The 15,457-nt window shown below is 43.7% G+C and overlaps 1 protein-coding gene across 1 annotated transcript in view; it reads left to right on the top strand.

Annotated features, from left to right (window-relative positions):
- The window catches only part of PKHD1 (PKHD1 ciliary IPT domain containing fibrocystin/polyductin), a 456,545-nt gene that overhangs the window by 44,927 nt on the left and 396,161 nt on the right, over nt 1-15,457 (top strand). Inside the window, exons 12-19 of the mRNA XM_081523421.1 lie at nt 2,474-2,552; nt 4,533-4,607; nt 5,967-6,031; nt 6,540-6,579; nt 7,454-7,524; nt 9,003-9,104; nt 10,133-10,228; nt 14,408-14,549. Of these exons, the coding sequence (XP_081379547.1) occupies nt 2,474-2,552; nt 4,533-4,607; nt 5,967-6,031; nt 6,540-6,579; nt 7,454-7,524; nt 9,003-9,104; nt 10,133-10,228; nt 14,408-14,549 (670 nt within the window). The remainder of the gene's footprint in view (nt 1-2,473; nt 2,553-4,532; nt 4,608-5,966; nt 6,032-6,539; nt 6,580-7,453; nt 7,525-9,002; nt 9,105-10,132; nt 10,229-14,407; nt 14,550-15,457) is intronic.

Below are 15,457 nucleotides of genomic sequence, written 5' to 3'. Positions count from 1 at the left end.
CCGCGGAGATGGGGGAGGTGGCGGGGACAGCAGAGATATTTTGTGAGCAGTTGATTTCCTATGTGTGGTTAACAGTCCTCCACTGTGTGGTGGAATCCACCCCCTACCTCCCCTAGCACATGGTCTGGCTTAGCCATTTGTCAGCTGCTGTTGGGCTTCTTTGTTTAGAAACAAAACAAAAACTCATGGAAATTCCTAGTTTCAATAACCTGCTATTCGTTTTTAAAATTGTGCCCATGAGTTGTAGAAATCATGCCTGCCAAAGCCAGGAAACTGGTCATTTAGCCCTAATGAAATGAAGGTGAGTTATTTTGCTAGATGGCAACAGTAGTAGAGACCCTCAGACTCTACGTGCTGTGTTGTAATTAGTTGCTCAGTCATGTCCAATTCTTTGCCACCCCATGGACTGTAGCCCACTGGGCTCCCCACAGTGCTCCTCTGTCCATGGTGATTCTCCAGGCAAGAATACTGGAGTGGGTTGCCATGCCCTCCTCCAGGGGATATTCCCAACCCAGGGACTGAACATAGGTCTCCTGCATTGCAGGCAAATTCTTTACTGCCTGAGTCACCAGGGAAACCCAAGAATACTGGAGTGGGTAACTTATCTCTTTTCCAAGGGATCTTCCCGACCCAGAAATTGAACCAGGGTCTCCTGCATTGCAGGCGGATTCTTTACCAGCAGAGCTACCAGGGAAGCCCTAGGCTTCCGCCAGTTCCATGACATTTGTCTAAGTCGACTAACTTCCCACTCATTCTACTCATTCTCTGGTCAAGTGCCTGTCGTAATTCCTGGAAGTTTCCCATTGTTTTAGGACCAGTCATCCAATAACTGCAGATAAAATCACTTCCTATTAATAAAACATATGCACAGTATATCAGGAAGCATTACTTCTTGGTCGTGTTCTTTTTTTGGCCTTAAGTGTTGCTGCTGCTGCTAAGTCACTTCAGTCGTGTCTGACTCTGTGCGACCCCATAGACGGCAGCCCACCAGGCTCCCCCGTCCCTGGGATTCTCCAGGCAAGAACACTGGAGTGGGTTGCCATTTCCTTCTCCAATGCATGAAAGTGAAATGTGAAAGTGAAGTCGCTCAGTCGTGTCCGACTCTTAGCGACCTCATGGACTGCAGCCTACCAGGCTCCTTCATCCATGGGATTTTCCAGGCAAGAGTACTGGAGTGGGGTGCCATTGCCTGCTCCAGGCCTTAAGTGTAGCCATGAAGAAATTCAAAGTCCTCTGAAGTCAGTGGCCCCATGAGCCCTATAGGTACCCTTTTCTCTTCTAATTTTGAGGTTTTGTCTAGTTAACCAGCACCTCTCTTATCTCTTAGCATTGTGATGCTGGAAGATGACAGCCTCAGTGGTTAAATTCTGTCATTATTTGGAAGGCTTACTCTTGCAGGTTGTGGGATTGTGTGGTGAACTTGAACTGCATTGTCTTGCTATGCTGTGTTTGCTTCAAACCTTGCTTCATGCGTTTCCATAGATCTTAATCTAGGTGTTTTTCAACTCTGGAGGAAGTCAGCTCCAGTAGCATCTAGTAGGCACCCCAGAACATTTCTGAGAAGGGGCTGCTCTAGATTTCTCTCCCAGGTCCTCTGAGCAGAGAAGTTGGGGGTAGTGCTGAGAGTGCCCTTGATGAAAAGGGTTGTTGATTCCTGCACCCCTATTCCTATGAACTCAAAAGAGGCGAGTATCAGGGGAAAACTTGCTACCCAATGGGAATCTGCAAATTGCATAGAGGAGACCCAGCTGAGAAAGTCATCCATTCATCAATGAGCAAGGCAGTGCCAACTGTCTGCGGATCCCCATTTTGCCCGATGTTTGAACATGAGTATTTTTGTTGAATGGATAACATGTGCAGCGGCTCATTCTTGAAGCCAGGGCTCTGCTGCGCTCTCATGTCCTTCTTTCTGACTTCCTACCTGATTGGTTCATCCATGACATTTATCTTCTGTACTCTGAGATACAGAAAAAAGTTTAGTATTTTTGAATATCCATCCAGATCATGTGATATGAGCCTTCTCTTATCAAATGTGTCCAGAGGAAAGTCACATGGAGCACTCCCAAGGAATTATTATTCTTAAATCCTGTGTAGGTGAGTGGTCTATACACAGCCAAGAGCGGGGAACAAGGCAGTGTATTTCAACAGGCCTCTCCCTCCCTCCCTCCCTCCCTCCCTCCCTCCATCCCTTCCTCCAGGGGACTGAGGAAGCCCTGCTATTCCTTCTGCTCCATACCTACGTGATAAAGTCTGCAGTGGCAATGGTTGATTATTTTTGCTTCTTTGATATCGATTACTGGGTCATACTTGGTGATCCTTTCCTGTTGTACAATTTATAAAACTGTGTTAGTATTCTGAGTCATGACCAGCTTGGCCATTTTGAGTAGAGGTAACTGAAAAAGAAATACAGTTTACGTTATATATTTAGAGTGTAAGCTGAATAGGTTAATTAAAAAAATTTTTTTTCAAACAGGAAAGCTAATACAAGTGTATGGCTGGATTATCACCGGAAGGTCGGAAACCTTTGATTTTGGTGCTGAGTACGTTGATAGGTAAGTGTGTGCTTGTTTCTGCGTTCGACCTGTTACAGATATGCAGGATTGCTCCCTGAGACTGGCTTCCTTGATAGCAATAAATTGTGAGCAGTTGGCACAGAACTGCTATTTTCCTCTTTGCAGTTTATGGTCCCTGGTGAGCTGGGCTTCAGCAAACTTGGCTAATGTAATTGCAACTGGTCGATTAAGTCGGTCCATTTATTTACTGACAACTAGTCACTCTGGGCACAGTGTGAGTTGTACTGTAATTGCATCTGTGGATTTTCTTTCTTGATTCTTCCCCTTTTCCCTCTTGTTTCTCAGGCTGGAATAAATCCTTTATAATCATGTGTGAGCTTGACCACTGTAACATCCTGGTTTGTTATCCATCTGTGTATTTAGAAATTCTGTTAGTGTGATCAGAGGAAAATGTGGAAAATGTACAGAAAGCCATTGAGTTATTTTTAAAATTTATTTTATTGAAGTCTAGTTGATTTACAATGTTGTGTTAATTTCTGCTGTACAGCAAAGTGATTCAGTTTTATGTGTGTATATATATATATATATATATTGTTTTTCATATTGTTTTCCATTATGGTTTATCACGGGACACTGAATATATTTCCTTGTGCTATACAGTATGACCTTATTGTTTATCCATCCTATTAATATATGTAACAGTTTGCATCTGTAAATCCAAAACTCCCAATCCTGTCTTCCTCCTCTTCTTCTCCCCCTTGGTAACCACAAGTCTATTCTCTATGTCTGTGAGTCTTTCTGTTTTGAATATAAGTTCACTTGTGTCATATTTTAGTTTCCACATATGAGTGATGTCATATGGTGTTTGTGCAAGCAGTTGAGTTTTTAATATTTTTGGGGAATGATTAGGGCTTCTCTAGTAGCTTAGTGGTAAAGAATCTGCCTGCCAAGAAGGAGACATGGGTTTGATCCCTGGGTCAGGAAGATCCTTTGGAGAAGGAAATGGCAACCCACTCCAGTATTCTTGTCTGGGTGATTTGATGGATAGAGGACCTTGGTGGGCTACCGTACATGGGGTTGCAAAGAGTTGGGTACATAGGATGCCAATGTGATTTTTTTCATTGGAGACTTTTATAGTGGAAAGTGATACTAGTGAATCCTTCATGCCAGGAAAGGGGGAGAACAGAATGGAAAGTGTTGAAATTAAGATGTTCGTGAGAAGCTTTAAGCAACTGTGGTTACTCAGCATGAAGCAGTTATAGTGAGGATTTACAAGGTAGAAGGACCACAAGCTCACGAGATGCTCTGCTGAGAGATGCCACATAGTATGTCTAATTTTTCCTCCACCCCTTGGATAGAATGGGGGGATCCTCATGTTCTGCTACAAATCTTTGGTTTTGAAGTTGACTGCTTTCAGGATCTACATTTCTGGCATAAAATAATGGTCAGGGAATTCCCTGGCATCCCAGTGGTTAGGCCTCGGCACTTTTCACTCCTGTGGCCCCAGTTGGATCCCTAGTTGGGGAGCTAAGATACAGCAAGCTATGCTGCAGCCAAATAATAATAATAATAATGGTCAACTTGTCTTGAATGGAAATTACTCTTCCCGTGGAGCCTTGAAGCCCCAAGTACATCCTTGATGACATGCCATACTCAGCACTTGGGCCCATCATGGCCTTGGTCTGATACTGTTTAGGAGGAACAAAGGCATACACTCCTCAGTGACTCTGTGTAGACCCCGTATAGTCAAGGGGGAGATGATGACAATTTTTCTGGAAAAGGGCAGTGCCCCCTCACTGGTGTGAAAGTGTGGGTCACAGACGAGTGTTATGCACCCTGCCCTAGGGTTGAGGGTCTGATTTAGCATCTCCTCAGGGGACAGTCCCCAGCCACCTGCACTAATGCCCCATAAGTGAAGAGATGAATGTTCATAACAATGTTTCCTCTGAGTTTTTCCAGAAATGTTTGCAGAGAGCCCTCCCTTTTGACTTGTGTCTGTTGTTTCTTTTTTGTATCCAGTCCCCTGATTTTGGAAGCTCAGGGAGACAAATGGGTCACTCCTTGCTCTCTTGTAAACAGACAGACGGGATCCCGGTGAGTATCTTTCCTGCCAACATGTATATTTTTAGGTTCTCCCATGTGGGCATAGCACACACACAAACATCTATTTTTAATTTAAAGCACCCATGCCTGTTGACTGCCTTATCTTTAGACTTCCTAGAAATGGCACAGTCATTGATTCACAGTGCAACTTGAAGTGGGTTCAGAAAGCTTTCTTGAAAACACAGGTAGCTAATAATAAGTGCTTACTGCATGAACACTTTCACATTGAAGGCAGCCAATAACCTTGTAAGTACATACGGCTCTTAGTCTCACTTTACAGATTTGGGAGCTGAGGCACAGAGAGGTTAAGTAATTGCCCAGAGTCTCTCTAAGAGCAAGTGGTAGAGCTGGGATTTGAACCTGGGTCCACTCATTAGCCTCCGGAGTTCATCCTCTTAACCACTATACTATATCCAGAGTTCATCCTCTTACCAACTGTACTGTATCAACTAGCCAGAGGAAAATAAAATACTCAAGTTTCAATTGATCAGTTGTTTATTTATTACAAGGAAAATTTAGAAAATAAGTATCTATGTGCTTACTTTTCAGATAATCAGCACTTTTCTGGCTTTTTCAAATCACTCGGGACTGAGTAGATTAACCTTCTGTAACCAATGGCTTAGCTTTTTAGGACTAGTGTTTAGAAGAGGCAAATTGTATAATGTGGTTTCTTCCTGGTATCTTTCATTTGTTTGCTCAGAATTTTCCTGTTTTCAGGTTCATACTTGCTAATAGACTTTTTTTGGTGGGGAGGGTTGTTGATAATGATCTTGCTGTCCTTGTCATAAAACAGACTTTGGAAAGAAAGGACCCAGTGGGGGTAAAGGAGTACGTTACATTTTGTCTTTCACACTATGTGTTTGACTGGTAGTGTATGTGTTGATGATAACTCTAGTTAGAATTTTATTTTATTTTACTTTATAACTTTGCTGGCCTAAGAACCAGAGCTTCTGAAGTGAATTGCCAGGTAATTCTTTTTTTTTTTTTTTTTTTTTTATAAATTTATTTATTTTAGTTGGGGGCTAATTACTTTACAATATTGTAATAGTTTTTGCCATACATTGACATGAATCAGCCATGGGTTTACATGTGTTCCCCTTCCCGGACCCCCCACCCACCTCCCTCCCCATCCCATCCTTCTGGATCATCCCATTGCCCCGGCCCTGAGCCCTTGTCACATGCATCGAACATGGAATGGTGCTCTGTTTCACATATGACAATACACATGTGAGGTATCATTTCACACCAGTCAGAATGGCTGCTATCCAAAAGTCTACAAGCAGTAAATGCTGGAGAGGGTGTGGAGAAAAGGTAATTCTTATCTCTTACCTTTTCCTGTTCTTTCCCTAGCTATCCTGTTCAGGAGGACCATGGTCTTGGGACCCTGCAGTGTCGTGTGGAAGGCAACTACATTGGTCTGTTTGAGAAGTAACAGAATTTTAAAGTCTTATCCATCTTTGTCTCTGTGTCCGGAAAAAAACTATTTCAAGAATTGGTTCTCTTGAGGATGATAATAATAATTACCCTTTTGTTGAGAAGTCCCTGAGAGACGCTATAGGAAGCAGCTTAAATATAAACTAAATTTATCCTCACACATGTACCTGTGAGGCTGGTGGGACTGTTTTTGCTTTATAGGTGAGAAAGTTGAAGCTAGTAACCAGTGGAGCAGAATTTATCATTCTTGGTCTCACTCCTAGCCAGTTCTTGCCTGCTCTGCTGCTATTACATTTATCCTTTTATTATTAGACATTGCCATTGCTGATGGTTCGAGTCTGGAATGTGTTTATTTCGAGCACTGTTAGAGAAGTTAAGGTGTGGGTGGTCCTTGGTGATCTCCGGACTTCTTGGGTTTATGATGGCAATGTCCTGGCCCAGGTAGTTCATGCAGGTTCCTGTATTAATGTTTGTTTCTGTTTGTTACAGGCTCCCAGAATGTTAGTTTCTCAGTATTTAACAAAGGAAGGTAAGTAACTGGGAGGAAGCAAATTTATTTTTATCTTACATTATCTACTCTCTTGCTTAGTTTTCTTTAACTTTTTATAATGAAAAATTTCAAATGTATACAAACAGAGTAGTGTAATAAAACTCCAGGTTCCTACTTGATTCTTTTTTTTTCACCTGAGTGAATATAATTGTGTCCTGTGCACTCATCTTGAAGTGATGTAAATGTTTCAATGTGATAAAGATAAAGAAGTTGGGGAATTACTTCTTAAGTAATCTCATGATACTGGAACTTTAAAACAGTACATAGTTCCATAAAGTGCTTTGTGTCATTCCAGGAAATGACTTCTTCAAGATGGAAAGGGTCCAGATTTTATAGAACTCTGGAGAGAGAGATGTGGATTCTGGATTTCTGTTTGCCTTACCTCATGTTCTGTCACCATGTACTTTTCAGTGTTTCCTAAAAAGGGCATTGCCTAGCTGATTTCATTTCATTGTGAAGATAGTAACACATGACCTATAGCTATACAGCTCAATGTAGGGAGATTTGCTCTTTGTGTCTCTGTCTCTTTTTTAGGAAGGAATAAAACTAGTATCTATTGAATACATCCCACGGGCCAATTCCACACCAAGCCCTTTCACATTCATTATTCCGTTTAATGCTAGTCACACTCTGTAAAGTAGGTATTATTATTCCTGTATAATTTTCTAGATCAGAAAACAAACTTTGCCCCATTGGTATTCTCTAGTCATCAAAAGGAGCCGGTATCTAAATAGTTTTAAAGATCACTAAAAGTTAGTGATTTTCTTTCAGGCAGTCAATCTAAAAAATGAAATTCCAGATGCAATTTTCATACAAAACACAATTTTATGTTTGTTTTTTTTTTTTTTTGGAGGTCAGTGATACACAAGGATGCATGGCTGGTCAGTGCTAAGCAAGACCTTTTTCTGTACCAGACATACTCAGGTACCATTTTCCTTCGCTGTGTATTTCTCACACCTTCCCTCATACCACCCTGGACCTTGGACTCTGTGTGCCTTCCTTCTGGCCATTTCTCTATGATCATTAACACCCGAAGCTTTCCCTGCAGTCATTGATGGCCCTTTGGTTTTGTGTGAGAATAGGTTGCTTGTTGAGTGTTGACTTTAGTTACTATATTAAATTCTTAAATATTAAATTTAATATTTATGTATTAATTATTAAAAATTAAATTTAAAGTAAAATGAAAATATTAAAAGAGGATTGGTCATGGATTTTTATACAAAATCTAGGGATATAGACTGAGTAAAAGAAAGGGGAATCATCCTTATTGTATGTTCTAAAAGAATAACAGAAAAGAGATGGCACTAAAAAATCTAAAAGCACATCTTTGTAGTTACTTTAACATCTCACCTCTGAGTATTCATTCAAGGATTTATGATTTGCTGATACAGATGCTAAGTTTGTGTTGCTATCTGATGAGTAAAAGCAAAATCTGAAAAACTGGAAACTTGCATGAAATTGTGAACTCAGTCCAGGAGTAGAAAGCTGGCTACTGAAAATGAGTGCTAGGTTCTCAAGTCGAGTACAATTTCAAAACCACTGAAAAGTTGTGAGGCTGATTCAGATCCCAGAGGCAGCAGAATCTACCTTTGCCAAAAGTGCAAAAAATTTCCTAAGTTGAGGGGTTGACGCCATTCACTCTCTAGGTGGCCTACCTCCATCAAAGCTGAATTTTGACTCTTGCTTTTGTTTTGGAGTGGTAACCACTCATAATTAGCCTCTTTGTACCTTCAGTTAATCAGAGAACATGACTACTTGTTCCCTTTGAGGGGATGAAACTTAGAACTCTCAAAGTTTGGTCATTGGAGGGGAAAGGATCAGAAAAAGTTAAATTCCTGGGTACTTGTGGCATATGATAGTGTAACTCATTCTTTTACCTAGAGCAAATCACAGACTAACATGTGTAATTGAGACCTTGACCAATGCATGCAGAGTTGATGCCTCCATAAAGTATAACCTATTGCTCTGTGATGTATAAATAGGGTCCTTGAAGTGAGGAGACAGATTTCCTAAGAAAGCCTCATGGTATGCAGGGATTTTTGCTAATAGCATGAGCAACCATGGGGAAACTGCATAGGAAAAACTGCATTTCCCACTCTTTTCAAATATTGATCGTGTATAGTGGCTCAGACGGTAAACAATCTGCCTGCAGTGCAGGAGACACAAGAGATGTGGGTTCAATCCCTGGGTTGGGAAGATCCCCTGGAGAAGGACATGGCAACCCACTCCAGTATTCTCGCCTGGAAAATCTCATGGACAGAGGAACCTGGCGGGCTACAGTCCATGGGGTCACAAAGAGTCAGACAGGACTTAGCAACTCAACGGCAGCAACATGATTATATTATTATTTGGGTCACATCCTGGATTATATTTGGAAGCTTACTTTTCTTTTCCTCTTGCAGAAATACTGTCCGTGTTTCCAGAAACCGGGAGCCTTGGGGGAAGAACAGACATCACAATTACAGGAGACTTCTTTGACAACCCTGCCCAAGTTACCATTGCAGGTAAGTTGAAATGACTGATAAGAGTTCATAGACTTGAATGCTGTAGGATATTATGTATCTCTTTTGGCCTGAAGAGGGTGAAGGGGAAGCAATCTTTGCCTCTTCTGACTCCTCCTGGGACCCTGTTCCATGGTCTTTGTCTTGTGTTTGGTTGAGACTGGGAAAAGGAGGGGATTTTGGCCCTGCAGCTCTGCAAACATGTAACAGAAATAGAATGTCCTGCTGCAGATACACTCACAAATCAGAGCAAGTCCCTTTGGTGTCCCCATCTGGGGAGGGAAGAGAAGCAAGAGCACAGCTCCTCTTCACAAAAGTATTTCTTTTAAAGGCTTCCTTGGCGGCTCAGATGGTAAAGAATCTGTCTGCAATGCAGGAGACCAGGGCTCAGTCCCTGAGTTGGGAAGATTCCTTGGAGAAGGGAGTGGCTACCCACTCCAATATTCTTCCCTGAAGAATTTCATGGATTGAGGAGCTTGGTGGGCTACAGTCCATGGGGTCCCAAAGAGTGGGACATGACTGAGCAACTAACACTTTCACTTTTTTTCACTTTTCACTCCTTCTAAAAGACAACCTCACTCCCTCCCCCGTAGCCCTATTTGTAGGAACAAGCAGGAGTGGATGGACATTTGCTACACAGATTCTTCTGGAATGCCCCCTTGGCAAACGCTTTTGTGGAACCTGCCTAGAACCCTTTGTTCTGCCCGATGGGATGCTCTTCAGATTGGTGACACCAAGGATACCGGACGATGTCGTCACACTCTCCTGTCACAGTACCCTTCCCTAGCTTGTTCATCTCCAGGGAATGGCATGGCCGGGCATTGCTTTCTTCCTGATTATTCTAAGCGGCCTGTGTTCTACTGCCCTGCATTCTCTTTCTTGCTTCCTCCCACATCTTTCTCTCTACTCTCCACTTCTGGCCTTTTGCCTTGGAACAGGAGCCTGTCTACTTTAGTGTGGTCCTCTGGCCACATCTGTATCTTCATTGATATCGCTACTGACATCTGTATCTAATTTAAATTTCCCCTCAGGCATTCCGTGTGATATTAGACATGTGTCTCCTAGGAGGATTGAGTGTACCACCAGGGCCCCGGATAAAGGTGCAAGGCTCTCTGCTCCTCAGGCAGGTAAGGAAGTCACCACAGTGGCATTTTTTAACCACGAGGGGCCGGAAGTGGAAGGGAAGGTGTTTGAATCTGGTCTCAGCTGTTTGATTGGCTGCTCAGTGAGCCCTGCATCATGGATCAGAGCTTTAGTTTCAGAGATATTCTTGGCTTTACTCAGATGCTTGGCAACACCCGGCATCCTAGCCCCAGGCGACTGAATGGCCAGTGGGGTTCAGTGGAAACCACGATCCAGGAAGTGTAACTGCCATCAAGACGTTGCCATAGTGATTGGTGGAAAAGTCTGAGCTGCCTCCTCCATGCTCTGGGTCAGTTGCACTCTGGTTCACGCTCTAAGAAGACAGAGCAACAGACTGCTTCTTCTACGCTCATAGGACAGTTAGATGAGGCAGAGAGTGGGGTGTAACGGGGTGCATTTAAATGTTGTTTCTTTGCCCTTGTGGGCAGCTGTCTGTTACTCTGAAAAGCAGAGATGTATTGTGATGGGGCCACCAGAAACAGAGGGGGGAGGGGGGCAGGTTCCACTTGTCCTTTTTTACTATTTATTCTTGGCTGGATCTTCGTTGCTGCACATGGGCTTTCTCTAGTTTTGGCCAGCGGGGGTTATTCTTTTTTTGTAGTGCAGGGCTTCTCACTGTAGCGGCTTCTCTTGTGAAGCACAGGCTCTAGACGCATGGCTTCAGTAGTTGTGGCACACTGACTTAGTTGCCCCATGGCATGTGGGATCTTCTCAGACCAAGGATGGAACCCACGTACCCTGAATTGCAAGGTGGATTCTTAACCACTGGACCACCAGGGAAGTCCACCTTCTGTGTTTAAACCTCCTACCCCATGGCTACAAATTGCAAGTGAACCATGGAAGCACTCTTCTGGGAAGCGTTAGAACAGGATCTCAGATGTAGTTAGGGTTGAAGGGTAGTTGGCATCTGGAGTCCTACATGTCCCACAAGGGCTGACTTCACAGTTAAACCATAGGCAGGGGAGTTGATCTCCTGAGTCTCATCGAGGGGTAAAACTTTCTAGAGAAAGGCCATTCGGGTGTAAAAACGCATGCAAAGCTTTGGCTGGGCATTCTCTAGGTCCCTGATCTTGGTCTTTACTCAGGGAAAGCTGTCATCCAAGGAAACAAACTAATGTATGAAGCAAGTGATGGAGAAAATGTGTGTCTCGATTCAGGGAATAGAGAGTCTGATGCCTCTCCAGCGGTTCCTACTGGAAGCTACCAGGGTTCTTTATACAATGCTTTTGGAATTTCTTTTTTGGAAGAGTAATAGGGGCGGGGTGGACAGGCAGCTATTAACATTCGACCGTTAGCTCTAGAGTCGATCGTTAGCTAGTGACCGTTAGTGGGAGGCCGTTAGAACGAGTTACCGCGAGACCTTTAGTGGGAGACCGTTAGCACAGCAGTTCCAGTCCGGTTCCGCTAACGGTTGGTCTTGCGGTGATCCTTTGTGGTTCTCCCGCTGAGAGTGCCCTGACAAGCAGATCACAGTCTCCTCCCCCAGGGCCCTCCAGGCTGTCTGTCTCAGGCTGGCGGGTGATTGGGAGTCTCAGGGACAGGATGAGGCCCTGCAGAGCTCCCAAGCCCTCACCCCAGCATCCCACTGACCGGCGCAGGCCTTGAGTCAAGGGCGGCCTCTCCCCTCATCTCTGCCTCTGCGACCTAATGGCGGCAGGTGTCTCCATGATTTGCAGTTCATGGGACCCGGCTCCGATTCGGGCGGCCTGAGGATCCTGAGGGGCAGCTGGAGTCCTGTGATGATGACTGGGTAAGGTCTGGACACCTGAGGGCACCACCAGCTGAGAGCTGCCTCTTCAGCTGGGCTGGGCACTGGCAGGAGGGCCCAAACTGAGTGCTGGCCGGACGTTCCCTGGGCAAGGTAACCAGCACCTGCAGGGACCCCCTCCTCTTAACTAGAACCTGGATCTCAGAGGGTGAAAATTGAAACTTGGGACCTTGCCCTTTGTTGCCAGAACAGAGAATAACATTTGTTTTGATGGAGGTTGAAACATTGTGGCCTGACCTCAAGAACAAAAGATCTGACACCTAGAAGTTTGCAACAACTAATAACGCCCCTCCCTCACCTTCCCTATTAAAGAACTTTGCTGAAAAGCTTTCAGGGAGCTTGGGTTTTTTATAAGTCATGAGGTACTGTCTCCTTGCATGGCCCTACAGTAAACCTTTCTCTGCTCCAGGCTCTGATGTTTTGGTATTGTTTGGCCTCAGTGTGTGTCGGGCACACAGCCCTGTGTTTGGTAATAATGAATAATAATTCATGCATTGGGTAACAGGACAAATGATCCTGTTTTGCAGTTGTTCTCAGTAGCAGGCGGTGGGGGTTGGGGGTCCTTGGCAGTGTTTGGTCCTTAGAACTGGGATGGTGGTGCTACTGACCTCCAGTGGGTAGAGACTGGAAGTGCTGCTAAACATCTTTCAGTGCTCTGGACAGCCCTTAAAACGCATTGCAGGCAGCACCAGGGAAGCCCCACAATGGAGTTATCCAGCCCCAAATATCAATACTGCTGAGCCTGAGAAACCTCAAATAGTACATTAAAATATGCTGTTATTTTTCTGCTTATTCCTTATCTGTTTCCCCTTCTTAGGATTTAACAGGGAATAACAACAGTAATTTAAAATAATAATAACAGCCCTAGCTATCCTTTACTGAGTACTTATTATATTTCAGGCTCTTTGTGTATATATTTTAAGCTCCCTTAGTCTTTTTGCCTCCAGAGTTGTCAAACTGACTTTACTTCTCCCCATGGCTTTATTGAGATTTAATTGCCATGTAACTCAGCTCCCTTAGTCTTTAGACTAAGTTTCTCTGTTTACTATTGACCCCATTTTGATGCAGGAGAAAATGAAGATGTGAAACAGTTTGCTCAAAGCTGCCCATCAAGTAAGTGGTAGAGCTGAACTCTGAACCCACCCATGGGTGATTCCAGAGCTTTTACCCTCAACCCAATTAGTAGCCAGTATTGATCACACAATGCAGTATATTAAAAAGCAGAGACATTGCTTTGCTGACAAAGGTCTGTCTAGTCAAAGCTATGGTTTTTCCAGTAGTCATGTATGGATGTGGGAGCTGGACTATAAAGAAAGCTGAGTGCCAAAGAATTTATGCTTTTGAACTGTGGTGTTGGAGAAGACTCTTGAGAGTCCCTTGGACTGCAAGGAGATCAAACCAATCAATCCTAAAGGAAGCCAGTCCTGAATATTCATTGGAAGGACTGATGCTGAAGCTGAAGCTCCAATACTTTGGCCACCTGATGTGAAGAACTGACTCACTGGAAAAGACCCTGATGTTGGGAAAGATTGAAGGCAGGAAGAGAAGAGGATGACAGAGGATGAGATGGTTGGATGGCATTACCAACTCAATGGACATGAGTTTGAGCAATCTCTGGGAGTTGGTGATGGACAGGGAAGCCTGGTGTGCTGCAGTCCATGGGGTCGAAAAGAGTTGGACATGACTGAGCAACTGAACTGAACTGATTGATCACGCATATGCCTTTGGTCTCAGTTTTTTTTCTTTTAATATAAAACACAAATAAATAGATGACATTTAGAATGTTATGTAATGGCAGCCTGTCACATGACTTGCTGCATGTTCACAAACTGAGGTCAGGACTCATGAAAAATGTGAGGATTGCCAATTTTCTGGGACAAAGGGGGTTTAGGGGATAGAATTCCCAGGCTGCATGACATTAAAATATACTGAAGTGCACTCCTGGCTTCACAAGCCTTTGTTTGCTTTTTCGCATTTTCTCTTATCTCCCATTCAAAAGAGCTCCTTTGGTTTTTATGGTCCTCTGAGACTATGCCCCCTTACTGCTCCTTGTCAGGTGTCTCTTTCTCAGAGGCTGAATTCTTACACCTAGCAGTAGTTTCCACTTTCTAGAACATTTGTATTATCTTTATTTTATTTTGGAGGAAATTCTTTCACTTTTATTTCTTAGGGTAAAGTTTCTTGACAATGTTGTGTAAGTTTCTGGGGTACACCAAAGTGAATCAGCTCTATGTATAGTTTTCATAATGTCTCACATGATTACTCCATCTGGGTCTCAGTTAGTCACCTTCTAAATAGTTCCCACATCATCTTTATCCTGAATCTGTAGTCAAGAAGTTCCCCCGCTTGGGGGAGGAACCCCCTCTGATGTTTATGAGGCATACATGTCTTACAGGCAATCGAGGGCTTCTCTTTGAAGTTGGAGATGCTTCTGAGGACTTGGACCTGACTGAAGCCACCCCTGGGTACAGTTGGCAGATCGTCCCTAATGCCAGTTCTCCATCTGGATTTTGGTCAAAGGAAGGGCAACCTTTCAGGTATGTTTGTAGGAAAAGTGGATGTCCAGATCACAAGTGTCTCTACTGGCCTGGGTGAGGCTAGGAGACATGAGTAAGCAATGAGATTTCCGGGGGAAAATGTAAAATATCTACCAACTCAGCAGTCACAAATTGTGATCACCGTTCTCAGCCGGTATTGGTTATGTTCATGGACCACAGGTTCTTTATGCGTACATGGTAAATTTTGATCAATGAGTAAAATACATATGTTGTACAGCTTAGTTTGAAATCTGCTTTGGGGAGGACTATTCATCAGAATATTGAGCTGAGTAGGCCAGGAAGCTTGGTAAAGAGCAGGGCAAAACTTCCTGTAGGAATGTGGTTAAGAGATAAAACCAATATCTGGATGATGCTAAAGAAACACTCAAGCAGTTGCCCTTTGGGCCTATGAGGAAGCAGAGGCTGAGAAGTCAACAGCTCTGTGGGAACAATTATCCAGTGCTGTAGGTCAACCAGACGGCTGGTGTAGAGCAGGGGTAAGCTCCTGTGGGCTTGGGAGACATTGTTTTCTACAGTAGTGACTGCAGTGTGGTAAAGTTTCCCTGTTTAATTTAGTTTTGTCTTTTTAATCCCTTCAAGGATGTGGTCAAAATGTCTCATATTTTAATGTGGGCTTAAAAATGTAGAAAATAAGAGAGCTGTGGAGACATAGTGTGCTCTAAGCTTGTATACAGGTGACTATATCCTCTAGGTATGATAGAACTCTTCTTTTGAAACTCTCCTCAGAGAGGTTGGTTATGACTCCTGCGTCTGAATTCTGTGCTAAGTCACTTCAGTCGTGTCCAACTCTTTGCGACCCTATGGACTGTAGCCTGTCAGGCTCCTCTGTCCATAGGATTCTCCAGGCAAGAATACTGGAATGGGTTTCCATGTCCCCCTCCAGGGGA

This window comes from Giraffa tippelskirchi, chromosome 8 (assembly GCF_054371585.1).
Source record: "Giraffa tippelskirchi isolate mGirTip1 chromosome 8, T2T-mGirTip1v1.2.pri, whole genome shotgun sequence".
Taxonomy (NCBI): Eukaryota; Metazoa; Chordata; class Mammalia; order Artiodactyla; family Giraffidae; genus Giraffa; species Giraffa tippelskirchi.
This window is presented reverse-complemented; position numbering and strand designations above follow the sequence as displayed.